The 26148-nt window shown below is 37.0% G+C and overlaps 2 protein-coding genes across 3 annotated transcripts in view; both read right to left on the bottom strand.

The window, feature by feature from the left end:
* Positions 1-548: 548 nt before the first annotated feature.
* TMCO2 (transmembrane and coiled-coil domains 2) lies at positions 549-3244 on the bottom strand. The gene is made up of 2 exons (XM_019737093.2): positions 2873-3244; positions 549-938 (listed from the first exon to the last, which is right to left on the bottom strand). The coding sequence occupies exons 1-2, from the start codon at positions 3113-3115 to the stop codon at positions 624-626; spliced, it is 558 nt and encodes a 185-aa protein (XP_019592652.1). The 5' UTR covers positions 3116-3244; the 3' UTR covers positions 549-623.
* A 5110-nt stretch (positions 3245-8354) lies between these two features.
* The window catches only part of RLF (RLF zinc finger), a 67853-nt gene continuing 50059 nt past the window's right edge, over positions 8355-26148 (bottom strand). For both annotated transcript variants that reach the window (XM_019737169.2, XM_074334481.1), the window contains 3 exons: positions 23430-23566; positions 17759-17900; positions 8355-13468 (listed from right to left, as the gene is read on the bottom strand). In XM_019737169.2, the coding sequence (XP_019592728.2) occupies positions 8819-13468; positions 17759-17900; positions 23430-23566 (4929 nt within the window). In that variant the 3' untranslated portion in view covers positions 8355-8818. The remainder of the gene's footprint in view (positions 13469-17758; positions 17901-23429; positions 23567-26148) is intronic.

Raw genomic sequence — 26148 nt, 5'->3', positions numbered from 1 at the left:
ACTGTATTATAATTCTTTGTTCTGAAATTACCTGTCCGACTAGCCAAACAGTCCTCCTGAAGCACTCAAGACAGATTCCCAAGGATTATCACAATGCTTAGCACAGAGGAAGTATCAGTAAAAGTTGGATAAAATGAAACATGTTTATATCCACCCCCACCCTTGCTTACCTCTGAGTAAATAATGCAGGGAGATTCCTGGGCCAAATATTTACCTTTAGGCCAAAGACCAGCATCAGGGCCAGCCTAGCTCTCCAGGACAGGCCACAGCATCACCCCTAAACAGCATTTCCTTGCTCTTTTTATTATATCCAATCCAACCTTTTCAGCATGGAGTTCAAGGCCATGTCCCTGACCACCCTCTCCTCCCCCCGGTTTATGGATTCGTTTGGCTATCCTTTACCGTATGGCTGCTTACGGTCTCCAGCCTGCCAAGTGGGCACCACAATCTCAGAGACATTTTTAACCACTGTACCCCACATTGCCTCACCACACACAAGTAGGTGGACCCTACTGAATAGAGAGCCAGTCCTTGCAGGGTAATTTCAATATAGGTCTCTATCTTTATTGATACATCACTGCACATGAGGGAAAAAATGCTTTTCTGGAAAAGATTGGAGTCCATCACATCTCAGATGTGGAAGTGAATCCAGATGTGGGCAAGGGACTCTGGCAGTCAGAGCAGCTGCAGTAGGGCTCAGAGGAACAATCCCTCTTCGTGGCAGGTTTTTTGGAAATCATCATCCCCTCCAGGTCCTTCACTTTGTTTTCCACTGTCTGAAGTTTTTTCAAAATTTTCTCTTCCAGACCCAAAGACAGGAGCAAATTTTTGTTGTCTTCAAGTAGGAGAATTCCTTCTGGGTTGACCAGCAAAGCCTGAAAAAAATCTGAGCCCTTCTTGTAAAGTTCGTAGAGTGTGACTATAAACAACAATATTTTCTAAAATAAAACAACAGAAGTTGAATGTTACTTGCTTATTCATGTGAAATGTCAGCTTACTACAGATGCAAAACAAAACAAAAACCTAACAGTAAAAATAATCCCTCATTCTTTTGCCAAGCCTTCTGTTTAACAAAACATCTTCACACCTATTTCATATTTGATCTTCACCACAAAATAGAGTGGTAGGCAGCTCAGGGATTATTATTTGCTTTGAATTAATAAAGATTATAATCATAGATACCATTTGCTGAAAGTTTGGCACACACAGGGCTCTGTGCTAGGAGTTTCCTTGCCTAGGCATGACCTATTTCTGTAGAAAAAACAGTACTGAATATCCATTTAGATACTTTCCAGTTTGGACCCTGTCATTGTCCAAGATCATATACTTGGAAATGGTGGAGCCAGTACTGGAATAAAGGAGTTCTAAAAAACCAGATTTCCTGGTCATGGGAAAAAAGTTGTTGTTTTTTTTAATGTACCAAGAAAGATTCCTGCCACAATAAGAAAAAACCAAACCAACCCAATCATCTTTTTCCTTATTGTAATACTAGCACTGTTTATTGAATACTTATTATATGCTAAGCTTTACCCATACAGTATCTCTTTGAACCCTCACAACAACCCTGAGGGAGGTACTGTAAGCAAACCATCTTACAGATAAGGAAGCTGGGGTGTAGAGACTAAGTGATTGCTCTCAGGTCACACAGCAAGTGGTGGCACCAAGACGTAAACCCCAGCAGTCGACTCCAGAGCCCGTACTTTTTACCATTCTGGTATATTACCTCTTTTTCTTGGCTGAAGTGTCCAGAGGGCTGCGAATTCATCTTTGTAATTGAGCTAAACATTAACCATACAAGAGCAGAATCCAGAATTACAGATAAGAGTTTGGATTTTTGCCTGATAGTCTATTAGCTAATTAAAACACAGGTATGTGAATATGTATACACACATATCCCTGTGGGGGATGATTTAGGTCAGTTAGATTAAATGAGATTTTGGGGAAGAATTGAATTTACATCCTACAAGTTGGGTTCAAGCCTCAGCTTTTCCAATCTCTGTCAAGTTGAGTAGGGGATAACCAAGTTCCCTCACCTACAGAATGGAGATGATAATCCCTGCCCTGCCTACCATGCAGGGTTTTGAGAAATTAAGAGAATGGCCCAGTAATAACTTTTCTTAGCATTTGCCATGTAAAGCAGTCACTCTTTAAGAAAGTCCTTTTTAAATCCTACCTCCTTCAATTTCCACCGAACCTCAATTTACCACAGGTTCCTTGTTTGTCATATGAAAATAACTTCTATCCATTTCCTGGAATTGTTAGGATTCTCAAACAATTTTGACCATATTGTAAATATAGTTATTATTATTGATTAAACAGAAGTATGTAAAGTCTTAAAATGTTTCTCATAATCCCAGCCAATTATACTTACTACCCCAAAAGCCCCTATATATTTATGGAACCCTATTTTGTTAAAACAAGACAAAAATAAAATGTCATGATAAGGAAATGAATATACATGGCCTCCTAATCAGTTACAGAGCAACGAATGGCACAGTAACAACAGAAGGGCCAAACCCAGGGTCCCAGTTATATGTGGGGTGCCTGCTCTATAAGATACCCCATCGTGTCTGGCGCATGGTTGATGAATAGCGATCAAATAAATCTGGGGGTAAGCTTGCCTTATCAGTTTATAAATTTGTTTGATCTATTTTATCATAAGACAAGCCAAAGACCATTGTGAGAAAGAGCATTTTTATGCTCAAAACCTAATTGGTGCAAGGTTTTAAGGTTACTTAGTTTCAAACAACTTCAGAGACAAAGGTTCACCCTTCCTCATCTGCACCGTCTTAAAACTGGTTGGCAGCCATATGGGAGAGAACAAATTTTGAATGACAACTATTTAGATTTCTCCATAACAAAAGAATATAACCTGCATTGACCGAACACTTCGTTTCCATAAGGTATATAGTCCTATTCCCAACAAAACGAAAAAGAAAGTCCGCAAGATAACTTGCACAGCCGAAGCAAAATTATCTAGTAGCCCCAAATTGGTTTGCTGAGGCGCTCTTGTCTTGCCCAGAAGAGTTGCTTGTAGCCAATTCCATATCGAATTCAGAGAGTCATAATCTAGGATGTTGTCCCAGACAGAAGATGAAGGTGAAAACGTTGACATTTTAATAAGACAGCAGCCGCAGGAGCTACATGTGCAGAGACTTCATATCTGAGTTAAGGTGGCAGCCTGGGTGGGAGGCCTGGCATTGGAGCCATTGTGAGCTGTGCTTTGTGATGTCACAGTTCCAAAGGTCAGCTTGCTTCCCACTCACTTAGTGAACCTTCTCACTCAAAACCAACTGGCCTGGGTTTTCAGTTCAGTCATACTGCTTTCTCTGATCTCTGGCAAGTCCTAGTTCTAGCACAACACACTGTCCAACAGAACTTTCTGCAAAGATGGGAATGTTCTGTATCTGCCCTGCCCAATATGGTAGCCGTTAAGTCATTTGAAAGGGGGATAATGTGGCTGAGGAACTGAATTTTACATTTTACTTAATTTTAATGAAATTTAAGTAGCCCCAGGTGGCTAGTGGATACCTTCCTGGACAGTGTAGATACAGACCATGTCCAAAAATCCATGGAAATGGACAGCAATTATTTTCACACAACAAATGAGAAAATTGAAGCTACATGGAGATTTGTGGAGACAGGATTTCGAAGGGGCTTTACTAAAGAGTGAATAGGTAAATGTGGAGGGAGGTTATTTTGCAGCATTCCCTTTTTTCGTATGTCACTATTGTTTAGAGATTGTGATCTTTGGGAAGGCTTTTAACATACTTGATCCTCATTTTGCTCATCTGTTTAGGGGGGATTCCACCTCCTTCACAAGGTTTCTATTAGAAATAAATGGTCTGATTTTCTAAGTACTTTGTAAACAGTAGCATGTTGCATTGTAACATATGACATGTCATCAAATCACTTATTTACTGAGTATTACCCACCTACTCAACAAGGAGGTATGAGAAAATATAAAACGGGTGGTCTATTCCCAAAAAGCTTACATGAAAAAAGCTAGTTCACACACAAATATATAGTCTAACTTGCAAGATCAGTTACAAAGACAGCAAGAATCCAAAAGAGGATTTGCACCAAGAAGAAAAGCACCATAAGGAAGGTGAAAAGGGGTCAGTTATGACAATTAATGTTTAGAAAATACTGTCTGATGCAATCTCAAGTTGTTCATTATGGTTGACTGAAAGAACAGGAATAAGGAAGGCTGGTGGGAAGGAATAACTTGTTTTTTGCAGGAAGGGGAGCTATAATAAGTTGCTTGAGGTGCCAGAGACGCATCCACAAAATGGAGTCTAGAATGCTGCTGGAAATACAGCACTTATGTCAGGGCGAAATGGTTTAGGAGTGACTGCTATTGATGTTAAACCCAGTCAGCCAGTGACTGACCGTCGCCAGAATCCTTTCTAGCAAGGACTGAAAGTGACTCAGGTTAAGTCCTCAAGTTTGACTCTAACAGGTTAAATATAGGTCAGAAACCATTCAAGAATGGTAACCAGAAACTTTTTGGAGAAAGACAGGATTGTGACAACTGAATCATTATCTGACTCCCTACACTAGAGTAGATCCCTGTTACATGGTACCTTCTGCGTGTACTTTAAAAGCACTTAACACAGCTGTAGTTATTTGTGCAATTTTTGGTTTAATATCCATGTTCCCTGACTATTGTAAACTCAAGGCAGACAGGGACCATGACCATTTTATTGACTGCCATATCCCTAATGCTTGGTACATAGCAGGCATTAAAATGTTTTTAAGTCAATGAGACATCCCCTAGAATTCCAAATATCTTTAAAGCCTAAATTGTTTATTCATCAAGTGCCTATTACCATTTGTGTACTATTACATTGGTGCACAAATGCGGTTTTTGCAATTTTTAACCTTTTAAACCAGTTATTTTTGTATCAACCTAATCGTTTGTACAGAAGCTTTATAGAGTAGCTAATATGAGGACAGGCCTTTGGGAGTATAATGGAACTGGGTTCAAATTTTGGCTCTGCTATTCATTAACCTTGTTACCTTGAGCAAATTACTTAATCTGGGGCTCAATTCTTCATTTGTAAAGTGGGAGTAATTTTCACCTTGTAGAGCTGTAGACAGAATGCAGTAATTTGTGTAAAAGAACCATGCATGCTACACGTATAGATAAGGGCAACTATTATCTGTAGTGATGTTTACGACCCAATACAAGGTTTTATAAATCTCAGTATAAGGTGCTTCTAAGAGAATCTAGGCCGATAAACGCGCTTGATTCCCCACTTAGGCACCCCAACACCTCCAATGACCAAGAATTTATCACTGTGGAAGGCGTCTCAGCCCACCTTTACATGGTATCATCCATCCACCTATCCATCCAGCCAGCCATCACTCTGTCACATCCACTCAGTGGCCTTCCACATCATGCCCTACTAGGACTTTCTGACTTACACACTGCAACTTATGACACGTGTAACACTTACTTTCGAGCCTTTGATAGGTTCATTGTTGCCTTTCAAACAAAACTCAAAATCTAGAACACAGTTACAAGGTACTCAAATACCTGGTTCTTGCTTACCTATTCAACCCTCCCCCCTTTCCCTTTCCCATTTAAGATTTTTATTAAAATATTGCTAACATACAATATTGTTTCAGGTGTACATCAGTTATTCAACACTTCTTTTCCCATTCATTCTTTCAACTCTAGCTATACTAGACTTGTCAATGTCATTACCACACCAAGCTGTTGCACCACAAACCCCTTTGCACACAACTGGATTATCCTCTCTGGCTCTTACTGATTCCTCAGATTTCAGTTTAAACATTGCCTCAAGAAAACTTTCCTTGTTCTTTTTTTGGTTCCCATCAGTCAGAGCTTCTATTGCATTTTTAACTAGTTATTTTTAGTGTTTCATTTAATGTTTACCTTCCTTACTAGACTTTAAGCTCCACGATGCTGGAAACTTAAGTGTGTCACGTTCAATACTGTTATCCCCAGAAACCAGCAGATGTGCTTTGTAAATATTTGGCTATGGCTTTCCTGTGCCTTTCTCTTCTTTTCCAGGCTAAACATACCAAACACAGGTTGACAGGTTACATCTCCTGACTATCCTGAGTACCTTTCTCAAAGTGGTTCAGACCTCCAAATGTAGTCTATCACAACATCTATTCCTGCAGGTGTAGACCCAGCAGGTCAGAGTGGGCCACTCTTTCTAGACACACCTTTACATAACAGAAGCTTTGCCCCTTAATCAGCAGTACAAAGCTAGGAGGCATCACAGTCTACTGTGGGGGAGGGAGGTGGGGAAAAGAGAGGATTAAGCAACTTTTCTGACTTAGAAGATTCAAGAAAAATTGACCTTTTCACAGGTTACATGTTATTCACAGAAACAATATGCATCAGTTTTCCATCTCTTTCCTCACATGAGTAAATGTCAATACTGGATGTATGACTGGATTTGGAGCTGCATGAGAGAGGATAGGTTAGGAAAGGAATACCTAGGAAGGCTAATTAAAACTTTCTTCTCCATCGTTCCCTACCCTTTCACATATGTGCTCATCAACATGGGGAGACACTGAAACTAGAGAATTCTGAGTAAAAAGCAAGAATGAATGTGTCTGGCACTCTCTATCACTACCCATCATTTTAAGAGGCAATCTTACATTGAAAAAGGCTTTGAAAGCAAAGTCAATGTTTCCAGGTCTGGGACAAATCCCAGAAACATCAATAAAAATAATAGTACAAAAAGCTACAAAAATAACCCTTTGACCTGTATTATCACATAGTCACAGATGCTGCTTCTAACGTAAAATACTGTTTCAATAACGATCAAATGAAGAAAGCTGCCCCAACTGAAAAAGAAAATTATGTTAGAATCAACCATTTGATCCTAAGTACTTAAAGCAAACTTTCAATTGCGTTCTGAAAAAAGGTTTGGTTCCACTGCAAATTGACTCACTTGGTCTTCCCAAGGGGTAGGAGTTAGGAGTGGTTGAATGGATATAGCTCAGCTTTAAACAAATCAGCACCTTTCTCTTTTTCTGGGCTAAAAATCTCTAGTATGAGGAACTTTAAAAATGAGGCCACCAGTCTCTCATGTTCAGATCACAGAAAGGGACCTTTCAAGATAACCACCCGTTATCTCCTCACTCTTTGTAAGTGAAGACACTGAACCCTGCAGAAGAAATCAGCTCAAGATGCCAAGCAGTCAGCAGTGGCCTCAGCCTCTAAGATGTCCCACTGTTTCTGCCACTTTTTCTTTCAACAGATTCTTGACAACCCTCTGTTACCTACTGGGATATGAGCCAAGCAATGACTTGGGTATAGGGGTTGCTTTAGACTTAGGGTGAGAAAGTGGCAGAATGACATTTCTAAACAGAGGACAAAAAAGGCAACAAGGTTTAACGGTTTAAGGGTCAGAGAAAAGGTCTTAAAATCCTAACCACAGGCATAATAAAGGGATGTCAGAAGTGTTTGTCATGTCATTGCTAATGAAAGTGGTTGAAAACTTCACAAGGAACAGAGAATAAAGCTATCCTACTTATAAGAACACATTGCTGTCCTTGGCATTAGACATGGATGTCCCACGGTGTACTGAAACTCCACATATCCAAAGACCAAATTCATCTTGGCTTTCCAACCTCTTCCCCATAACCCATTCCTTCTTTTCACTCCCACTTCAATTGGTTGCATCACTACTGAATCTTTATGTTTTCCTCACCCTTCAAGACCCAACAACTCTTTAAATTTCTCAATTTCACTTACTCTTCCCTCTGCTGCAAACGTCAGTACAGACTCTCACCAAGTTTGCCTCAATTATTTCGTCTCATTATCTATTGTTTCCATTCTCAGCCCCTCAAATCACCCTAACCTGAAGTGATCTATAAATTACTGTTGTTTAAAATCCTTCAGACTCTCAGCTGCCTATGGACTCAAGTGCAAACTCCTTAGTGTTCACAGTTGGTTCCTGCCTATCTAGCTCTATAATAATCTCATCTACCCTGGCGCTCCCCCTCCCCATTCACCGCCCGCCTGTTAAATTATCTGTAGTTCCCTGGACACATGATTTCATGCCTCTGAACGTGCCCAGCCCTTCATGTCCTGCTTGGCATACCCTCCTTTCTACCTGGACTGCTCCTGGACATCATCTTCTGGGAGCCACCTTGACTCCCAAAGTTAATTACTCAATGCGAGAATTTTCTTTCCACAAAAAATTGTAAGACCGATAGTCATTCAAAAAGAAGCTTGATCTGAATTGTTTGGTTAGTAAAAAATGAAAAACTACTGGGGTAAAATAGAAGTGCACATTCCAGAATATACAAGTGCAATTCCAGTTTATGTATGGCATGAAAACTCCTTAAGAGTAAACAAGAAATGGGTGAAAAATTGTAATTTATTGAAACTCAACTCAAAAAATAGAAGATGCTGTAGTGTACAATATATTACACAAAGCACCCCGAGGCGCACATTCAAGTCAAGTAAGAACTCCGTACCCCTGCCCCAGCCCTCCCACCCGGGGATCTTAGTATTTGTTCCATATACAATCATGCACACTTAATTTGAAAAAGGAAGCCCCAATATATTTTGATGTATTAATTAGCACCAAACAAGAATACAGTTCCATTTTTTTTTAATAAACAAAAAACCCAATTAATAAATCAACTGGAGAGCTAATGGACTCAGCCAATAGTGCTGACATAGATATTACACATTCATGTAAATACACAGCCTATTCTACCCTAAACAATGGTATAGCTGGTTCTCAGCCTTTGTTCGAGTTGGCAATTGTCCCCATGTTGCAGTGTTCGAGCCAGTCTGTTTTGAAAACAAAATTGCAATTTAGGAACTTCCAACGCAAAGCTCATCTGTCTTTTTTGTTGGAAACAAGTCTAAAATTGGTGTGGAAAACTTAGATCTTTCAAGGACAACCACTGGCCGAAGATAATGAAGCTGTTTTAAGGCAAGCTCTCCACAGTCTGTTAATGCTTTGTCCAATACGACCCTCAGGTTTTCCAAGGAAGGAACTGTTGTTGTCTCAGCTACTATTAAAGGTGGGATTGCAGTCAGGTTCTCATGAATTGCAGAGTCACTGGAAGAATGAGGTATGTCAACTTCAGGGTCGTTGTCATTCACCATATTATTTGCCAGAACAGTCCCTGTTAAGTCATTACTGGGTTGTGAAGAGTTACTTAATGTTAAGTGCTCTGAAGGCTCCCAATCATCAAAATCATCCTCTTTCTCTTCACTTTCCTGAATAAATTTCAGAAATGAAGATTCAAATCCCATAGGTTTATAAGTCTTCAAATCAAATGACCTGGGCTGTGGGTGCTTCCTAAAATTCTCTTTGGGGACATGGATTGAATTTTTTACAGTGTTTTCTTGCCCTGAACTTTGCTGCCCTGTTTCTGAGTCTTTAATCCTTGGTAAAGGCAGCTGGAAACTTGTGAAGTAAGTCCCATTTTCAGTCCCATCAGGATTAGGTATGGAATTTTCTATTTTACAAGGAGGAGGCTGAACTATATTACATTGTTCCAAAGAAGTGGTTTCTGAACTATGGTTGCATTTCAAAGTTCCTCTGTACAGCAGAGTATCTGCCTCAAATACTTGGTTGCTTTCTGTACATCCTTTCTGCCCATCCATTTCACCTGGATGACGGGAATCAGTGTTCTGGACAGGTATGCTATGGTCACCTGGGGCATGGCTGTGCTTTGTGTGCTCTGATTCACAGCTTCCATCTTCTTCTTTCTTTATGTAGGGCTCTATTTCAGAAGGGGGTTCCTCCTTAATTTTGGTACCATACTTAACACAAATGACAAGATTTTCCATTTGTTGCTCTAAATAGGCACTAGTCATCTGATGGGTACGTTTGTAATGCCTCACTATACTGCTCTCCAACTTCACCACAGATAAGCATCCTTGAACCATGCAGGGGTACTGTGTGTGCTCAGAATGCTCCACACACATATGGAGGGCTTCAGCTCTTGTTTTAAAAGTAATTGGAGCTTTCTTTTCTTTGATTAAACCACACTTCTTAGCCTTAGCATTAAATGACCTCCTGGTAGTCTGATGTTCATACCCCTGAGTGAGAGCTGTTTGACACACCTTTTCACTCCTTAGTAGCCTTTCATTTGCCACTTTCTGGCTTCTAAACAGATCATCGTAATAGTCCTTATGTCGGTAATAGACATGTTGAGAATAGTTACTGCGATGGGTGAAAATCTGGCCACAGCCATTAAGATCACAATGAATTTCATAATCTGAATGTATTTCTCCTTCAATATTATGCTGTTCCATCAAGTGGTGCTTCAACTTGCTGAATGTATAAAAAACAGCAGGGCACTGAGGCTGGTTGCAGGAAAACCTTGCCGCAGATTCAGCTTCAGAAAGCACTTTAGGCTCTTCAATATGGTCTAGATTATGAGAGTCACTACAGTGCTTAGCAAGAGCTTTGGAACACAGGAAGCGTTTGTTACATTCTTTGTATTTGCAAGCAAATATCTTTTTACATTTGACAAGTTCCCTTTTGGTTCTTGCTTTGTCTTTCTCTAAACATAATTGTTCTTTGTTGTATTGATGTACAGTTCTGTAATGGCGAATCAAGCCTTTTAGATTGGTGAATGAAGAGTTACAAGTTTTATGGATACAATGGAATGGTTTGTGGTATTTATTCAAAATATAGCAGAGATTTCCTTTAGCAACAGTTCTCCTGCTACCTCTCCCCTCTCTTCCTTCTTGTTCTTCTCTATGGCTACCTATTGGTGATGAAATATCAGATGTTTTACTTTCTGTTTCTTCACAAGATGACTCCAAATCTGTTTCTGAACTGCATTCATCCTTTTTAGAATGGCAGTGTGGCTTCTCAGAATTACTGTTGGGGTCACCTCCAAGTTCTGCAGAACAATCATTTTTCAACATGTCTACTGAACATGGGCCTTCGTGATCACATTTTTCATTATCTAACAGTTTGTGAGTTACTCTGTCACTGCCAATTTGATGTTTATTTTTATAATGAATCCGAAGGTGTGTTTTTCTTGTAAATGACCTTTGGCAAATGTGACACTGGAATGGGGAATACCGATGTTGAAACATGGTTAACTGAAGGACTTTTTCTTTTGAATAATTATGCTTTTTAAGATAATGCATTAACAAAGCCTCTCTGGTCACAAATTCATATTTGCATCCTTGAAGCTCACAGAAAAAAGGCTTAGCTGCCAACTGTGCAAGGTACTGACTTGGCATATTTTCATCTTGATTCTGAAAATTAAGGTCTGTGATAGTAGGTGAAACCGATTGAAGAGACTTAGCACCACTGGCTGGGTACGCCTGCAATGACCCTGAGAAAGATCCATGTGTTATAGAGTTTTTCAAGCTTAAATGTTTCAAGCGTAACAGAAGTTCCAACATGGTATCCTCTGTACATGGCCTTTTTGAAGCACAAATGGAGGCTTCTGAAGAATAACCTTGATGTTCTCGTTTACATTTAGTATGAACACTGTGATCTAGACCTTCATCTGGGGAGTCACTGTTTGTATCTGAGCTGGGTTTAGGTTCTGCGTCCAACTTTTCAGTTGTTTGTTTATGTTCATTGTCCAAACAGGGAAAGAGATCTTTTGTCTGTATGTTTTTGGGTTTGAAATGGTACGGATGAACCTTTCGTAGATGCTTCTGCATCCCTTTTGCATTTTTGTACGTGGAACCACAGCCATCAAAACCACAGGTGAACTTAGTCCCATCAAAACAAACTGCCACACTGGAACATTTTTCTTTTAAACTGGAGGACACAAAGACTTTCTCATGAGATAACAATATATCCTGCATGGTTTCAGAGTGATCCAGAGTGTCAATTAATTCTTCATTCACAGAAGCTGAAGAGCTATGACTTAACTGATCACTAGAATTACTGTCACTGTTTTCTTTCAGATTTTCTGCAGTTTCTGTTTGAGAACTCGCTGGTCCTGCACAGAAAAAAAGATCCTCAGGTAAATGTGATTTATCAGTTTGGTTAAGTAGATGGGGCTGATCAATACACTCTTGCTTGTCACCTGCTGCAGGCTCCTCAAGTTTCACTGATTTCTTCACATCTCCATTTGAACTTTCAACATTATGCATCGAGAGGTGATTCTGGTATTCAATTTTGGAATAATAGAACTTTTTACAGCCAACAAAGTTGCATGTGTAAGATGCATCCCTAAAGTGTTGTGCTTCATGGTGGTAAAGCTGTCCCAAGTCACTGAAAACAATATTACAGCCATTTAATTCACATTTATAACGCAGATCGTCATGTTTTTGTTTATGGTTAAGTAGTTCATTCACTGATCCAAACCTAGCATAGCAATCTATAGATACACACATGTAAGGTTGAGGACCACAATGCACTTGTTCGTGCTCCCTCAGGTGAAAAGCAGACATGAAATGTCGTCGACAATAAGTACACTTCTCTCTTCTATTTTTCATATCCAAGTAGTGCTTGGCATTTTCATCATTATTTTGGTGTTCAGCTTTAAGATGCACACTTAAGTATTTAAATTGCTTAAACACACGGGAACAGTCTGTGCCAGGACATGGGTACAAATCTCTGTCTTGCAAGTGGCAGTCTTCTAATTTGCTGAATGTGACGTATTCATGAGACTCTCCTTTGGCTTGTTCATTCAATGACTGATTTTGCTCCAGGGTTGCAGAGGGGCTCTTGGGACAAATTCCCTTTTGAGAGCCTTTCAACATTAATTTCTTTCTAGAGCGGTCCCTTCTACTTGGTGGCATTTTAACATGTTCCATCACATGAGGAACAAATATTTCTTTTCTCTTGAACTTTTTAATACAAACTGGACAGGTATAAATTCCATCTTCCATATGCATCTTAGAATGATGAAGAATCCTGGCCTCTATACATTCCCGCTTACATAACAAACAGAAAAATTTATACTGAAGCCACCTCTGGTATCTTTCAGAAGAACCAATAGGTTTTTTATCTCTTTTCTCCTTGTGCTGATCTGTCATATCTCTTCTTCTATACTGTTTATCTTCTTTACCTTCCTCATAGTCACTGAGAAATGATTCTAAAACATCTGTGTCATTTATAGACATTTCATAGCCACTTAGATCATCATCAGAATCTGAGGCTTCCTGTCCTAGGAGTTGGTGGCAGTGTCGTTTTAAAGTTTTCCAGTCCCAAAATTCAGGATCAAAAGGCCAGTGGGCTTTTAAAGCTAGTAAGAGCTCACATCGGAGAGAATTTGGAACTGGTGCGTTTTCTTCATCAAATTTTTGATCTGGTTGCAAATATAGTTCTTCCAACATATTAAACCCATCCAAACTGGGTTCAATTAAGAATTCTGTAAGCTGACAGGCTCGTCTAACTTCTAAATCTTCTGGTAAAAGACAAGCAATTGTTTTACAAACTGATGCCTTCATTTCTTCATCTTCACTTGATCTCAGTTGAAGAGCTCTGACACAGAGTAAAATCGACACCCCAAGACCAACATCTTGTGCCTATAAGGTAAGCAGGGAAGAAGTTATTTTTTTTATAGAAACATTACATAACTTTCATTAATAAGATATATATCTTATACGTGTGTGTAGATTTCTTAAAATTTTTAGAGTTCAATTTTATCTTAAGTCTCTCTCCCTCCAAGTTACATTTAGATCCTTCTTGTCTCAACATGCATTAGATGCTACAAGACGAACAACAACAATTTACATTTATATACAACTTTACAAAGCAGTGCCTAACCCTCAAGGAATTTACCTATGTGCCAAACCTGTAAAAAACAAAGGCACACGAATTTAAAGGAATTCAGGACAAAAAAGGTCACCCAAGGACTCAAAAAAGGGTTTGTCTTAGTTAGGTAGGAAGAATAGGGCTTGAATAAATGGGTACAAGAGGAAACACATGGATAAAAGTGAGTCTAAGATAGAATTCAATTTAAGAAACTCATTGTCATAAATATGAGTATTTTCAAAAACTCAAGGTTAAAATAAATGATTCTCTTCATTTCCTTCTAAAAGAGTACTTTAAAGTTACAGGTGTACTGAATCTCGGCTTCCCATGGAAAAACAACAGAAATTAGAAAATCTCTCTATAGCAGCAAGTTCTTGGACACTAATCAATAATCAGGAAAAATAGTTATTTTGATAAAAGGCTAGTGCATACAAGATAACTTTTTTTATGTGAGAGACTGAAATTGAAATAGAATGTGAAAATAATATGAGAGAAGAAAAGCGGGATCATTTGGCAGAATAGTTTAGGATGCATTACTTAAAGCACAGAATTTCAAGTCAGACTTTGCCTCTGAACTCAGCTTCACTACAGGGACAAGTCCTTAACTCCTCTATGCCTCAGTTTCCTCATCTGTAAAATGACAATAGTCGTAGTATTAGATTTTCCTCCTAACATTGTTATAAAAACAAAATAAGATAATATAAAGTGATTACTACAATGTTTGCACACAGTAAATATTCAACAGAATACCACGTAAAATAACTGAGGATAAATTCCATTGTCAAATCAATAATCAATTTGCTAAACAATTATTCCATATTGGGCACCATTCAAAATGCTGGGAACACAAACTCTATGCATACGCTTTGCACAAAAGTGTTCTTACTGATTTTACAAATTTTACCATTTCAATCAGATTAGGCTGTTTAAGAAAAAAATGGATATTCTTAGCTATTTATCTCTTCCAAAAGGAGTGAAGTAATAATAACTTGTTGAGAACCTACAAATTATTTTAAAACTCACCTGACTTTCTCCAAGTCCTCCGTGCTCTGACTTACAAATGATAACCTTATATCACATTACGCAATTTGTCAAGATACCCTTAGTATAGTCCTGACTCCGCTGTGAACTAGATGTATGATCCTTACAGATAACACGCCCCTAACTTCTGGCTTTATTACTAAAGAGAAGGGATTAAACTAGACAAAGTTATATTTTGCAAAACACTAGTACCATATGTTCCACCAAAAAGGGCCCCGTGACTAAATAAACTGGATTCAAGATAATCTCTCTTCTTATACCCTCTACTTCAAAATACACCCAGATCTACATTCATTCATACTATTTTGAAAGTCTTGAGAGAGACCTGGGATTCTCTAAAGTCATCCCTTCTACTTATGACTTTCTCAAGTCACAGAATCAAAGTTTTAACAACTCTAACCATCTTTATTTAAGTGATGATCTGGTTTAAACTCATTATTTATAGAAAACTAAAGCCCAGAAAATAATGAGGTACTATTTCAGGGTCCTCTCCATTATGTACTGTTGCTTTCTGCAGGAGACCTAATGCCCACACAAGCTTTTCAGCATCATTAACCTTTTCCATCCCAAGGGCTATATGATTGGTTGCTAGCTGTCTCCCAATATCCTTTCCCCTCTTCTACTACAAAAACAGAACACCCAATGTTTATCTGCTTACAAAGTCACCTGGAATAATGAATGTTATCTCCTAGCCTCCCTTGAAGGTAGATGTGGCTGTGTGTGTGTGTGTGTGTGTGTGTGTGTGTGTGTGTGTGTGTGTGTGTGTTGACGGGAGTGGGGAAAGATCTGTCAGAATGTGTTTTGCCCCATACCTTCCTTCTTGCTACCTGGAATGGAGACATTATAGCTGGGATTGGAATAGTTAGCTTTTGGAACATGAGATGGAAGCTATGTGTTGAAGGAAGACAAAAGGAACCTGGGTCTCTGTAATGTGGAGCCACTGAAGCAACCCAGGCCTGTCTTCCTGGATTATCTACCTATATGAAGAGGGAGAAACTTCTATCTTCTTTAGACCACTACTATTGTGGGATTTCTACCATTCACAGCAGAACTAGATCCAAATTAATATAGATTAGATCACCTCTCTCTTTTAAAAAGCTAGAGGTGAGTCTCTCAATTTGAAAGAAATTCTGCTCTCACTCCCCTTCCACCTTCTAGTCCGTATCTTTTCTACCTTTCAAGCCACACATCATAAGTAAGGATTATAGTGGAAAATACCCTCGACTGGAATTAAAGAGAAATGGGTTCTGGTATACAGCTATACAGGAAATTCCTTGGTCTGTGTCACAAACCCACGTTCCCTAGTCCTCTAGCAGCTTTTCTATGTTCTGTGGTTCCTTGTGTTAAGCAGAATTCTAAGATGGTCCCCAGTGACCCTTACCTTTGTATAATCTCCTTCCCTTGAGTATAAGTAGAACTTGTAAATATGATGAGATATCATCCCTGTTACATGGCAAAAGGGACTTTGCAGATGTAATTAAGATCGCGATTCAGTTGATCTTATGATAGGTACAATACCTGAGTGGGCCTCACCTAATCACTCGAGTCCTTAAAATCTAAATTTGGAAGTCCGAGGAGGTCAGATTCAAAAGAAAAGGAGTGCCTCTGCTAGCTTGAAAATAAAGACATGGAATGAGGGAGGCTTCTAAGAGCTGAAAACAGACTGTGGCTGACAGCCATCAAGAAAATTCGGACTTTCGTCCTGTAATTGAAAGGAACTGAATATTGTCAACAATGAGAATGAGCTTACAAGCAGATTTTCTACAGAGCCTCTAGATAATAGCTCAGCCTGGCCAACACCTTGATTGCAATCCTGTGCTACTCTGAGCAGCAAACACTGCCACATTGTACAGGACTTCTGTCCCATGAAACTGTGAGCTAATAAACGGCTGTTGTTTTAACTGCTAACTTTGTGGTAATTTGCTATGCAGCAATAGAAAACTAATACTTTCCTTAAAGATTAAAAACCAAAACAAAATTTTTTAAAGGCCAGCTGTAACAGTAAGTTTTAAAAACAAGGTAAGTTCTATAATTACTTGAACATGTTCTCTCTGTGACAGGAGACACAACTTCATTCATGGTGATTAGAAATAATTAGAAATCTGACTATGAATTTGCTTCTGATAACTGTTTTTTACCTTTTCCTATATTCACTAGGAAAAATTAGATCAACATATTTCAAATGAAAAACAGGATATGGCAGGCTCCATTAAAGATAGGGAATATCAAAGATAGAACCGTGCCTAGATTTTAGTATAAAAACAATACTTGGGAAAAAAGAAATAAATTAAAAATAAAAACAATCCATGGATGTTCTCAGAAAAGAAGTAACCCATAAAACATACCCATGAGGCATTATAGATGTGTGTATACAGAGAGACCAGTCATGAGTTAGATACCAAAAACAAAACAAAATAAAATAGAGCATAGCATAAGACTCACTGGTAGCCTTAGCATGTACCTATTGGGCTGAACTCAAAAAAACAAGGTTTTTTATATCTAGCACTTCATTTCATTTTAAGCAATATTTATTTCCTAAAAATATCTAACTTGTTTCCTGTATGTACAGAAGTCTACAATTTGCATAGTTGATTCTGGAACTGCTCTATTACTCCAAAACCCAGAAAAATGTATCATTCCATCCTCAAAAAGCTGAAAAATACAGTAATATTTTCTTCATTTATAATTACATTAATTTACAAATAAACATGCCTCTATACAATATAGAACATTATTCGAGGAAAAGAAGCTAATATAGGGTGGTTGAGGTGACAGCCAAGAAACATAATCTTCCCTTCTTCCAGTGGTCTGTCACTTCAAATCACTATTTTCCATTAAGAAAACTTGTGGATTCCTAGGAATTCAATCTGCAGAAACAACAAGATGTGTCCAATTCCATAACTGTACTGAACCCTACGACTTTTCATTTTTTCTTATCTGAAAGGAGTTGCCTGCGAAGTTATCTCCCCCATTATTTCTTCCCTCCAGGATAATCAGCATAAAAAGCATAAATTACTCACTTCAGTTTGTATAACTCTAATGAGGCAAAATAAATGCTGCTGTGTTTTAGCTATGACACCAAATTGACGACAGCGTTCCAAAAAAGTGTCTAAAGAAGGGTCAATTCTTCTTTGCAGTTTACTCCAAAAGAGAGTCAATTCCCTACAAAAAGAAAGATACAGGTAAAACATTTAAAGCAACTGGTATTTGCTCTCCACCTCCCCACCCCATTTTTTTGGTGTGTGAAAATAAACTGACAGCAAACAAAATCTAGAAGAGAAAGTTGTCTATATTCTCTATTGCTTCCTCCCAAACTATTAAAATATTTAAGAGTCCTTCTTGAAAATTCCAATTCTTTCTTCTGTGTGTCTGGGTAAAAATAAAAACAACAAAAAACTACTTCCTTTATGCTGACATTTAAGACTTTAGATCCCACTTTGTTCCAAAAGGTTTTACCCTTTACACTGGCAATTGCACTGACTATCCTTGTGGGCAGGTACCGTCACACAGCACTACACTGCCAACAAATACATACTGCCAATAAATATTCTAACGGTACATTTCTCCACACTAATCTCACAGGCCTTTTCCAGCTCTAAACTGTCATGATTCTACTTTGGGCCTGTATTGTGGAATGTTTAAACATTACTAATAAAATTAGTAAAATGGTACTCTTGGAAAAGGCTAAAACACAAAAATCCTACAAATATTCATTATGGAAACAAAGAAATGTTTAAAAATAATAAGTTAAATAAACCCTTAAATGGGGTAAAACTCTCAAGGAAAAGTACTAGAAAGTCGAAACTGCCCAGGAAAGACTTGCTAGTATGAACGTGAAATGTGAATACAAGGAAAGTTACTTAGCAAAACTAAAGAGAATGTTATCACTTAAAAAACATGGTTCTTTTCTGTACAATTTCAATGGATATTGTATATTTAGTAAGTTATTTTCATTACAAAATAACCGTATTATTTTCATAATCTAGTTTTAGAACACTAATATCCTATTAACTGCTATTAATACAGACTATTCCAAAAAACTGGTTACAAATGCAAAGCTTAAGAAATCAATATACCTCTTTTTATAATAGATGGAAAATAAACATTTAACAGAGCTTACTTTCTCACTTTTAAAAGGTAACTGGAAAAAAAAGGTAACTGAGACTCTCATAAGGTGAAATTCTTATACAGATAAAAAACTTGCTTCAAAGATTGAAATGAGTATCTGTTTCAAAAGATACACGATTAAAGCTCATAATATTTAATGATGGCAAATTTGAGGTACAAGAAATAAAGTTAACATAAAAGGCTTTTAAATATTTGTCTTTGATGACTAATGTTGCTTTCCTAACCAGAAAAAAATAAAAATTTGACATAGGTCAGCTTTGAAAATGGATACCATCCAGGCAAGTAACTGGCATGATCATTCATTTTTAAACTCACAAAAGTGCTTCATTCAGATGTAAACATCTTAGTAATAAAAACTTTTGACAATAGTGCAAAATTCTGAAGAACAAAGGAAATGGGAGAATTACATATGCTTAGCGATAGAAAGGAGTATCTATCAAAATATACGTATGTGAAATCTATCCTACTTAAAAAGAACAAAATTGTCAAAGCCAGTAAAACCTGATTGTGAAGATAAAAAGGAAAAGGATGTCTGCTATCTAAAATTCATCAACTAGCTAGAACTTTCAAGTTGGGCAAATCGGATAAGGTGATAAAGAGAGGTTGAGAATTAAGATCTCTCAAATAATTTTTTTAAAATCCAGAATGTCTAGGGCTTGATTTATTCCAAATAAAGTATTTCAAGCTTTAGCTATCTTCACTCCAAATAACCATGATAAAAGGGTATTTTGTGATGTATTTTATATTTGTATACATATTTACACATTACAATTCACTGATTTAAAAATACTATTACCCCCGCAAACATGTAAATGTGCCTGAAACCATGACAACCAGTATATTAGTTGTGAGGATGCCAGTCTACGACTGGAATCCTCCATTTCAATCTACACACTGGAACAATGAATTCAGCAATGAACTGTAACTCGCAGCCTGCGGGATCATCCATGCACCAGGACGAGCACTTCTTCAATTAGTACAACGATGTGATTTTAGAAAATGGACAACCATTAAAGAATATACGAAAAATAATTCCATGGTAGATGAAATTAGCCCACTGCCTATCTCAAATCAACGAATTATAAATTCATAAAAATTGGAAAGGAAAATTTATTTCTATAAATAGCAGAAATAAATGGATTTCGGCAGAGATCTAGCTACCAAGCAAAAACTTTACACTGTGTTTCCACATAGCAGGAGACCCCTGGAGTCCATTTAACATGTCACACTGAGATCCAGAATTTAGGCATTTTAGAAATGAGGTAAACAAACAAACTTTGTGGAATTAAGTAGGCCATGCCCTAAAGAAGGCTCCTGAAAATATTAGGTTGGTGCAAAAGTAATTGCTGTTTTTGCGATTTTTAACCTTTTCAACCACAATTACTTCTGCACCAACCTAATATAACAGTTGATTCTCATGACCTCATTTTTTTTCCCTATAAAATTCAGGTAAATAAAACACATATAGATATCTGGTCTTCGCCAGGTACCTGGGACTCAACTATGAATTAGACAACATAATGACAACCCTGGTACTTCACAGTCTAGTTAGGAGAGAAAAGACAGAAAATTATGTCTGAAGACACAAATATACAACATACAAGATTTAAGCTCAGAGATGTTACAGAAAGCAAAGGTAAACCTATTAAACACTCAATGAAAGAAAGCTTAGTGTGGAGGCTTAAGGTTCAACTGTATGATTTTATTTTTAAAGTAGCCGTGGTAATTTCACATCTATATGTACACTGTCCCATTCAAAATAGTTATCTTTCTCACTTGCATGACTGATTAAGCTACCATTGCCAGGCAGTCACAGGGTACACATTCCTCCAGCACTTCTTTGATTTTTGCAGATAGCCAAACATTTTCAGGGGCCAAAGTTAATGAAAAAACTGAATAATGTACCTTTTGAGATCAATACTACAGTCACTGCTATACAGTAGTAAGATATATTTTAACGTGGTTTGTAAATGTCTCTGAAGGAAATTTCTAAAAGAATAAAAAAGTGTTTGGGGTGATAGTTATATAGTTTACATTTCAAATTTTATCTTCCTTGGTGCCCACATTCAAGAATGACATTTCCAATAAATAAATGTCTAGTACGTATGTGTGTTTAAAAAGGACTGTTTTATTATCATATTCCAACTTCATTATCAGAGTTTTACAAATATCTCGTCAAAATATCACTTAGTTAAAACAAACAAAAATTTCTTTTCTAGACAAATACTCCATATAGCCCATTATCTTCAACTCAGGAAATCTCCAGTACAACAAAATAATCTATCCTATTTGAACGGGAATTCCTACCGTGTTTCCCCGAAAATAACACCTAACCAGACAATCAGCTCTAATACGTCTTTTGGAGCAAAAATTAATATAAGACCAGGTCTTATTTTACTATAATGTAAGACCCGGTTTTATTTTACTATAAGACCCCGTTTTAATTTACTATAAGACCCGGTCTTGTATAATATAAGACCGGGTCTTATATTAATTTTGCTCCAAAAGACGCATTAGAGCTGATTGTATGGCTAGGTCTTATTTTCGGGAAAACACGGTAGGATTCATTTTCCTTAGTAAAACTCACTGTTTTATGTTATGGCAATTCTAACTCCAGTCTAAAAAAAAAAAAGAAAGAAAGCCTTTGAAAACAATAGAAGGGTAAAAAAAAAAAAAAAAAGTTTCCAAATTCTGAAATTCTAGATTTTATTTCTCTTTGAATTGCTTGGAAGAGGCTTACTTTTAACAAAGTGTGAAGTGGTTTAAGATTTTTCTTTCCTTTACTCAGTATAGCTCCTCAGAAGGCCAACAAGAGGGAATCCCTGTTAATCCCTTCCTGCAACAGGGGAACAGCATTAATCCCAGGGCCACTAACATCCTTGACAGGGCTAATGGTGGCTGAGTGAAGAAGGGAGGACAGAAAAGTAGGGGTCATTGTAAAAGGGAAGCTGTATCAGGGTTATTAAAAGAACTGTGTGGCTATAGTTTAAAAAACTTTATAATACATCCCATATGTGATTTAACGTATTTGCACTGAAAACCTAGCTATAACTAGTGGATATTTTTTCATTATAGACAAAGAAGTTAACTGTAACAAGAAAAATTGAAGTTTGTTCCTCAAGTGAATACATCTGTTTTACTGAAGCTAAAATCTCTAACCTCTAATGCATGACAAAAAACTCTTCTACCTGATTTAGTAATCAAAAACCTCACTGCTACTTAACCATTCTTTTTATTTATATCACCTCTTTTTTGATTTCCTAACAAAATGCCCACCCACAATGATTATTACAAAATATTTTTAAGTCCCTATGCCACTATCTTCTTTTCTCATAGGAGATACAACTCTAGCAAAGTGGATTTGGTGGTAGAAGACTGCAATTTGAATTCTGGCTCTGAGCCAAGAAAACAAACATGCAGAAGCAAAGCACTGGATTAGGAGCCCAGAACCCTGGACTTGAATCTCTGCTCTACACTTTAGCCCTGAGACACTGGGCAATCACAAGACCTCTCTGATCCCTCTGACCCTCCACTGCTTCATCTGTGCAATGATTATTATGAGAATTGGGTGAGATCATTTACACGAATAATATTTCTATAAAGAATAGTTAAAAAAGAAATATACTAATATACAAAATGCTAATAACATGAAACTATACAAATACATACAGATGCTCCAGAAGGAGATGAATGAAGGCTAAAGTGTATGAAAGTGTTTACTAGGTTTTCCTAGAAACAAAATGCTCATTTCCAACTTCAAGTCATCCTTAGGTTTTGAAATACTCAAATCAAGATTGTGCAAATCTAACCCATTTTCTGAATTAAAAGCTCAAATGCTACCTCTTCCCTGACATATTTCTTAAACACTGGTGCACAGTGAGTACCTTTCACTAAGTTCCTATAGCATTATCCATACCATTAAACTGATTTCATGTTGACAGAATCTTGCATTTTAGAGGTTTCCTGTGTATCAGGTTTGTCCCTCTGGCCTAAACAGATTCAGTGCAGTTAGAATGAAAGAACAATGGGTTACAGTGTTTCCTTTCTAACAACTAAGTACTCACTAGGCAAATAAGATATAAATTGAACTAAAACCAAAACAATGTAATTCTGCCATATAGTCCTAAAGTTGCAAAAGAAATTACTATAAAAGTGGATTTCCTCTTGTGCACGTTTGAGCTAGAAACCTAGATAATTAGTGGGTTTCTAAGTCAGAGGGGGAAACTGACTACCAGAAGATAAATAAATGTAAAGGAAAACAACCTAACACCAATTTGTTTCATATTGCCATAATTTTATCTTCAAAGAAAAAAGCGTATTTTGGAGTTAACAGACAACCCTCTATGGGATGATCAAGACGAGCTCAAACTTCTTACCCTATATTTTTGGACTCTTCTGGAACAGATTAAACCAATAATATTATTAATTAAATTATAAGCAAGATTTTACTCACAAGTCATCATTTAATTTGCTTGAATTTGAAACAAACCAATGTTTTACATAAACCCTAAATGCTATACTATGTACTAACAAATAAAGGGAATAAAAAATAAATATACTCACCAAGAACAATATACACTTGCAGTTTGGAGCTGCTGCGTAAGGTAAGTTGTACAAAGAACAAATGCTGTATTATCCTGACCCTCGGATTCCAGATTACATATGATGTCTAGTACTTCTTTGCAGTCCACCTTTGCAATCTATCAAAAATGAGATGACTAAGTCAAAAAGAAAACGGTGACTTTCCTGTACACTTTGTTATAAAATGCAAAGCTTCTTTTCTGTCTTTGATAATTGATGAGGCAAGAATTAGATAACTTTTTCTTCTATGACTTAATAATAACTGAGTCTTCTGGAATGAAATATTTTAATAAGAAAATATTAAACAGAGAAGAGATGCTATAAGGAAGATCCACTGCAGTCCCAACACAGACAAAAACATTTTAGTAGTTTTTTTAAAAAATTACTCATGAATATCGTGACCATATAAATGAATCAAATTATGTCGATTAACTTCAGGTTATTTTCATCTGAAATACCATCATTTTTGCTTCCTTCCTTCCTTCCTTCCTTCCTTCCTTCCTTCCTTCCTTCCTTCCTTCTCTCTCTCTCTCTCTCCCCTCCCTCCCTCCCTCCCTCCCTCCCTCCCTCCCTCCCTTTCTTCCTTCCATTCATTCATTCATTCATTATTCAAGTCACTCTAGATACAGATAGGAAAATACAGGGCTTTTCCTTGCTGCCAGTAGTACTAGAGGAAGACAACTCAGAAATTGTTTTAAAGCATTTAAATACAAATGATCTATTAACATATTTTCTCATATAATTAAGGAAAAAATCTTGTGTGTAAATCAGTTTTTCAAATAACTAAAACATTTTTAGAAATATATCTTTTTCATTTACACTATTTGTAGGAATCTTAACAGAGAGTAAGACCTCTAAACACCCGTTCTCACTCTCTATTTTATCTTCCCTGTCTTAATAAACAGAAGATAAAGAACATAATCTATTTAATGACTGTGTCAGCATTATAAACGTCAATTATACCAGGCACCAAATATACAAAACAATGATAATTTCAGGACAAATGAGGTATACAGAGTTTAGCTTATCTCTTCCAGAGTACTATGCAGTTCCAATTGATCGGTCTAAGTCTCTAATTTTAGTCATACCCTCAGGCAGGCACAGAAAGGCTTGTTTTCAAAGCTTAACTCAAATGCCATTTTCTCACAGAATCCTTCTCTAAGAACATGTCAAAAACTCTACTCTCAAATTCCTCCTTTGCAGCACTTATCATAACTGCAATTCAGTCATTGGTTGAACAACTTATTAGCATGTCTTCTCTGCTAGAATATAAAATCCATGAGGTCAGGAGCTATATACATCCTGTTCAAAATTTAATACTGTGTCTGGAACATAGAAGACAGTAAATTGATGCTGATGAATTGAAAAACAGGATCAGGGTAAAAAGCCCAAGTTTACAAACTGAACCTTATACAATTCTGTGTTTTCTAATCTTTTCAGAGACAACACAATGACATAAGCAGTATACTGTAGTGGTTAAAAGCAATTATTCTAGAATCAGATTATGTATATTCTCTTCCCAGACCTACAGCTACTAGCTGTGTGACCTTGGGTAAATTACTTCTCAGTAACTTAGTTCCTCAGCTTCCTCATCTGCAAAATGGGAATAACAGAATCTCCCTCATAGAGTTGTTATAAGAATTAATATGTTTTGGTATAATATATGACTATATCAATACCACATTGAATATTTTAAAGTTGCTAAGAGAATAGATCTTAAAAGGTCTCATCATAGGAAAACATTTTTTTTGTAATTGTATGGTGACAGATGTCAACTACTCTTTTTGTGGATCATTTGGCAATATATACAAATACTGAATCATTATGCTGTACACCTGAAACTAATATGTTATATGTCAATTATACCTCAATAAAAAAATATGTGTACCTATTAAAGTAACAGTTAAGTCTTAAAAAAAAAAAGATACTTCAAAAGGGAATTGGCAAATCAGTAGCACTTTAATTAAAAATGTTGTTAAAAATTGTTTTTGTGAAATATATAAATTTTTAAAAGGGGGGGAGACATAAGAAAGTGAACCTTAAGAGTACTAGAAAGTATTTCAAAGGATCATTCTCAGATGCAAGATCACTCTTGATGCAAATTTCTATCTAACGAGTACTGGGAAGCAACGTTAAGTGGTTCAAGATTAAAACATAATTCAAGTTAGATTCTATTTTCAGGGGGAAAAAGACACCTCATCATACATTATGAAGATGAAATTTTACTGATTTCCTAAACAAATATGTCCTCATCCATAGCTGAATTAATCAGAAAGGTCAGCCAGAGAGGAAATGCCCAGCACATGGTCACTTAAAACTGCACTGACTGAAGGACCGAAATGACAATTCCACAGTAAGTGAGAACAGCTGTTCCAGGGCGGACACCCACCTCCCATCTGTGCATGTTAAAGCTCCTGTCAAAAATCAAAAATTCTAAAATTCGATTTTGGCAGCAGTACAACATCTCCAAGCTGAGAAACAGCATGAGAAATTCTCTAAGCCAGATATATAAATTAGAATGGAAATAACATACAGTCGCATTTCTAGAACATTGCTTTATCCCTTTCAAATAACTTTTATTGTATTAACTCATTTTATCAACATGATAAATTGTAAGATTGGCAAGGCAGGCAACATTATTTCTACCTCACAAATAAAAAATGAATCAAAGAAGTTTCTTGTCTCAAGTCAACAGTGGCAA

Source organism: Rhinolophus sinicus, linkage group LG06, assembly GCF_036562045.2.
Source record: "Rhinolophus sinicus isolate RSC01 linkage group LG06, ASM3656204v1, whole genome shotgun sequence".
NCBI classification, from domain to species: Eukaryota; Metazoa; Chordata; class Mammalia; order Chiroptera; family Rhinolophidae; genus Rhinolophus; species Rhinolophus sinicus.
This window is presented reverse-complemented; position numbering and strand designations above follow the sequence as displayed.

Coding starts and splice junctions, on each gene's coding strand:
- TMCO2 (XM_019737093.2), bottom strand. CDS start 3,115: ATGTCAACGTTTTCACCTTCATCTTCTGTCTGGGACAACATCCTAGAT. Junction 939..2,872: donor GAAGTGTTCGGTCAATGCAG/GTTATATTCTTT, acceptor GTTTTATTTTAG/AAAATATTGTTGTTTATAGT.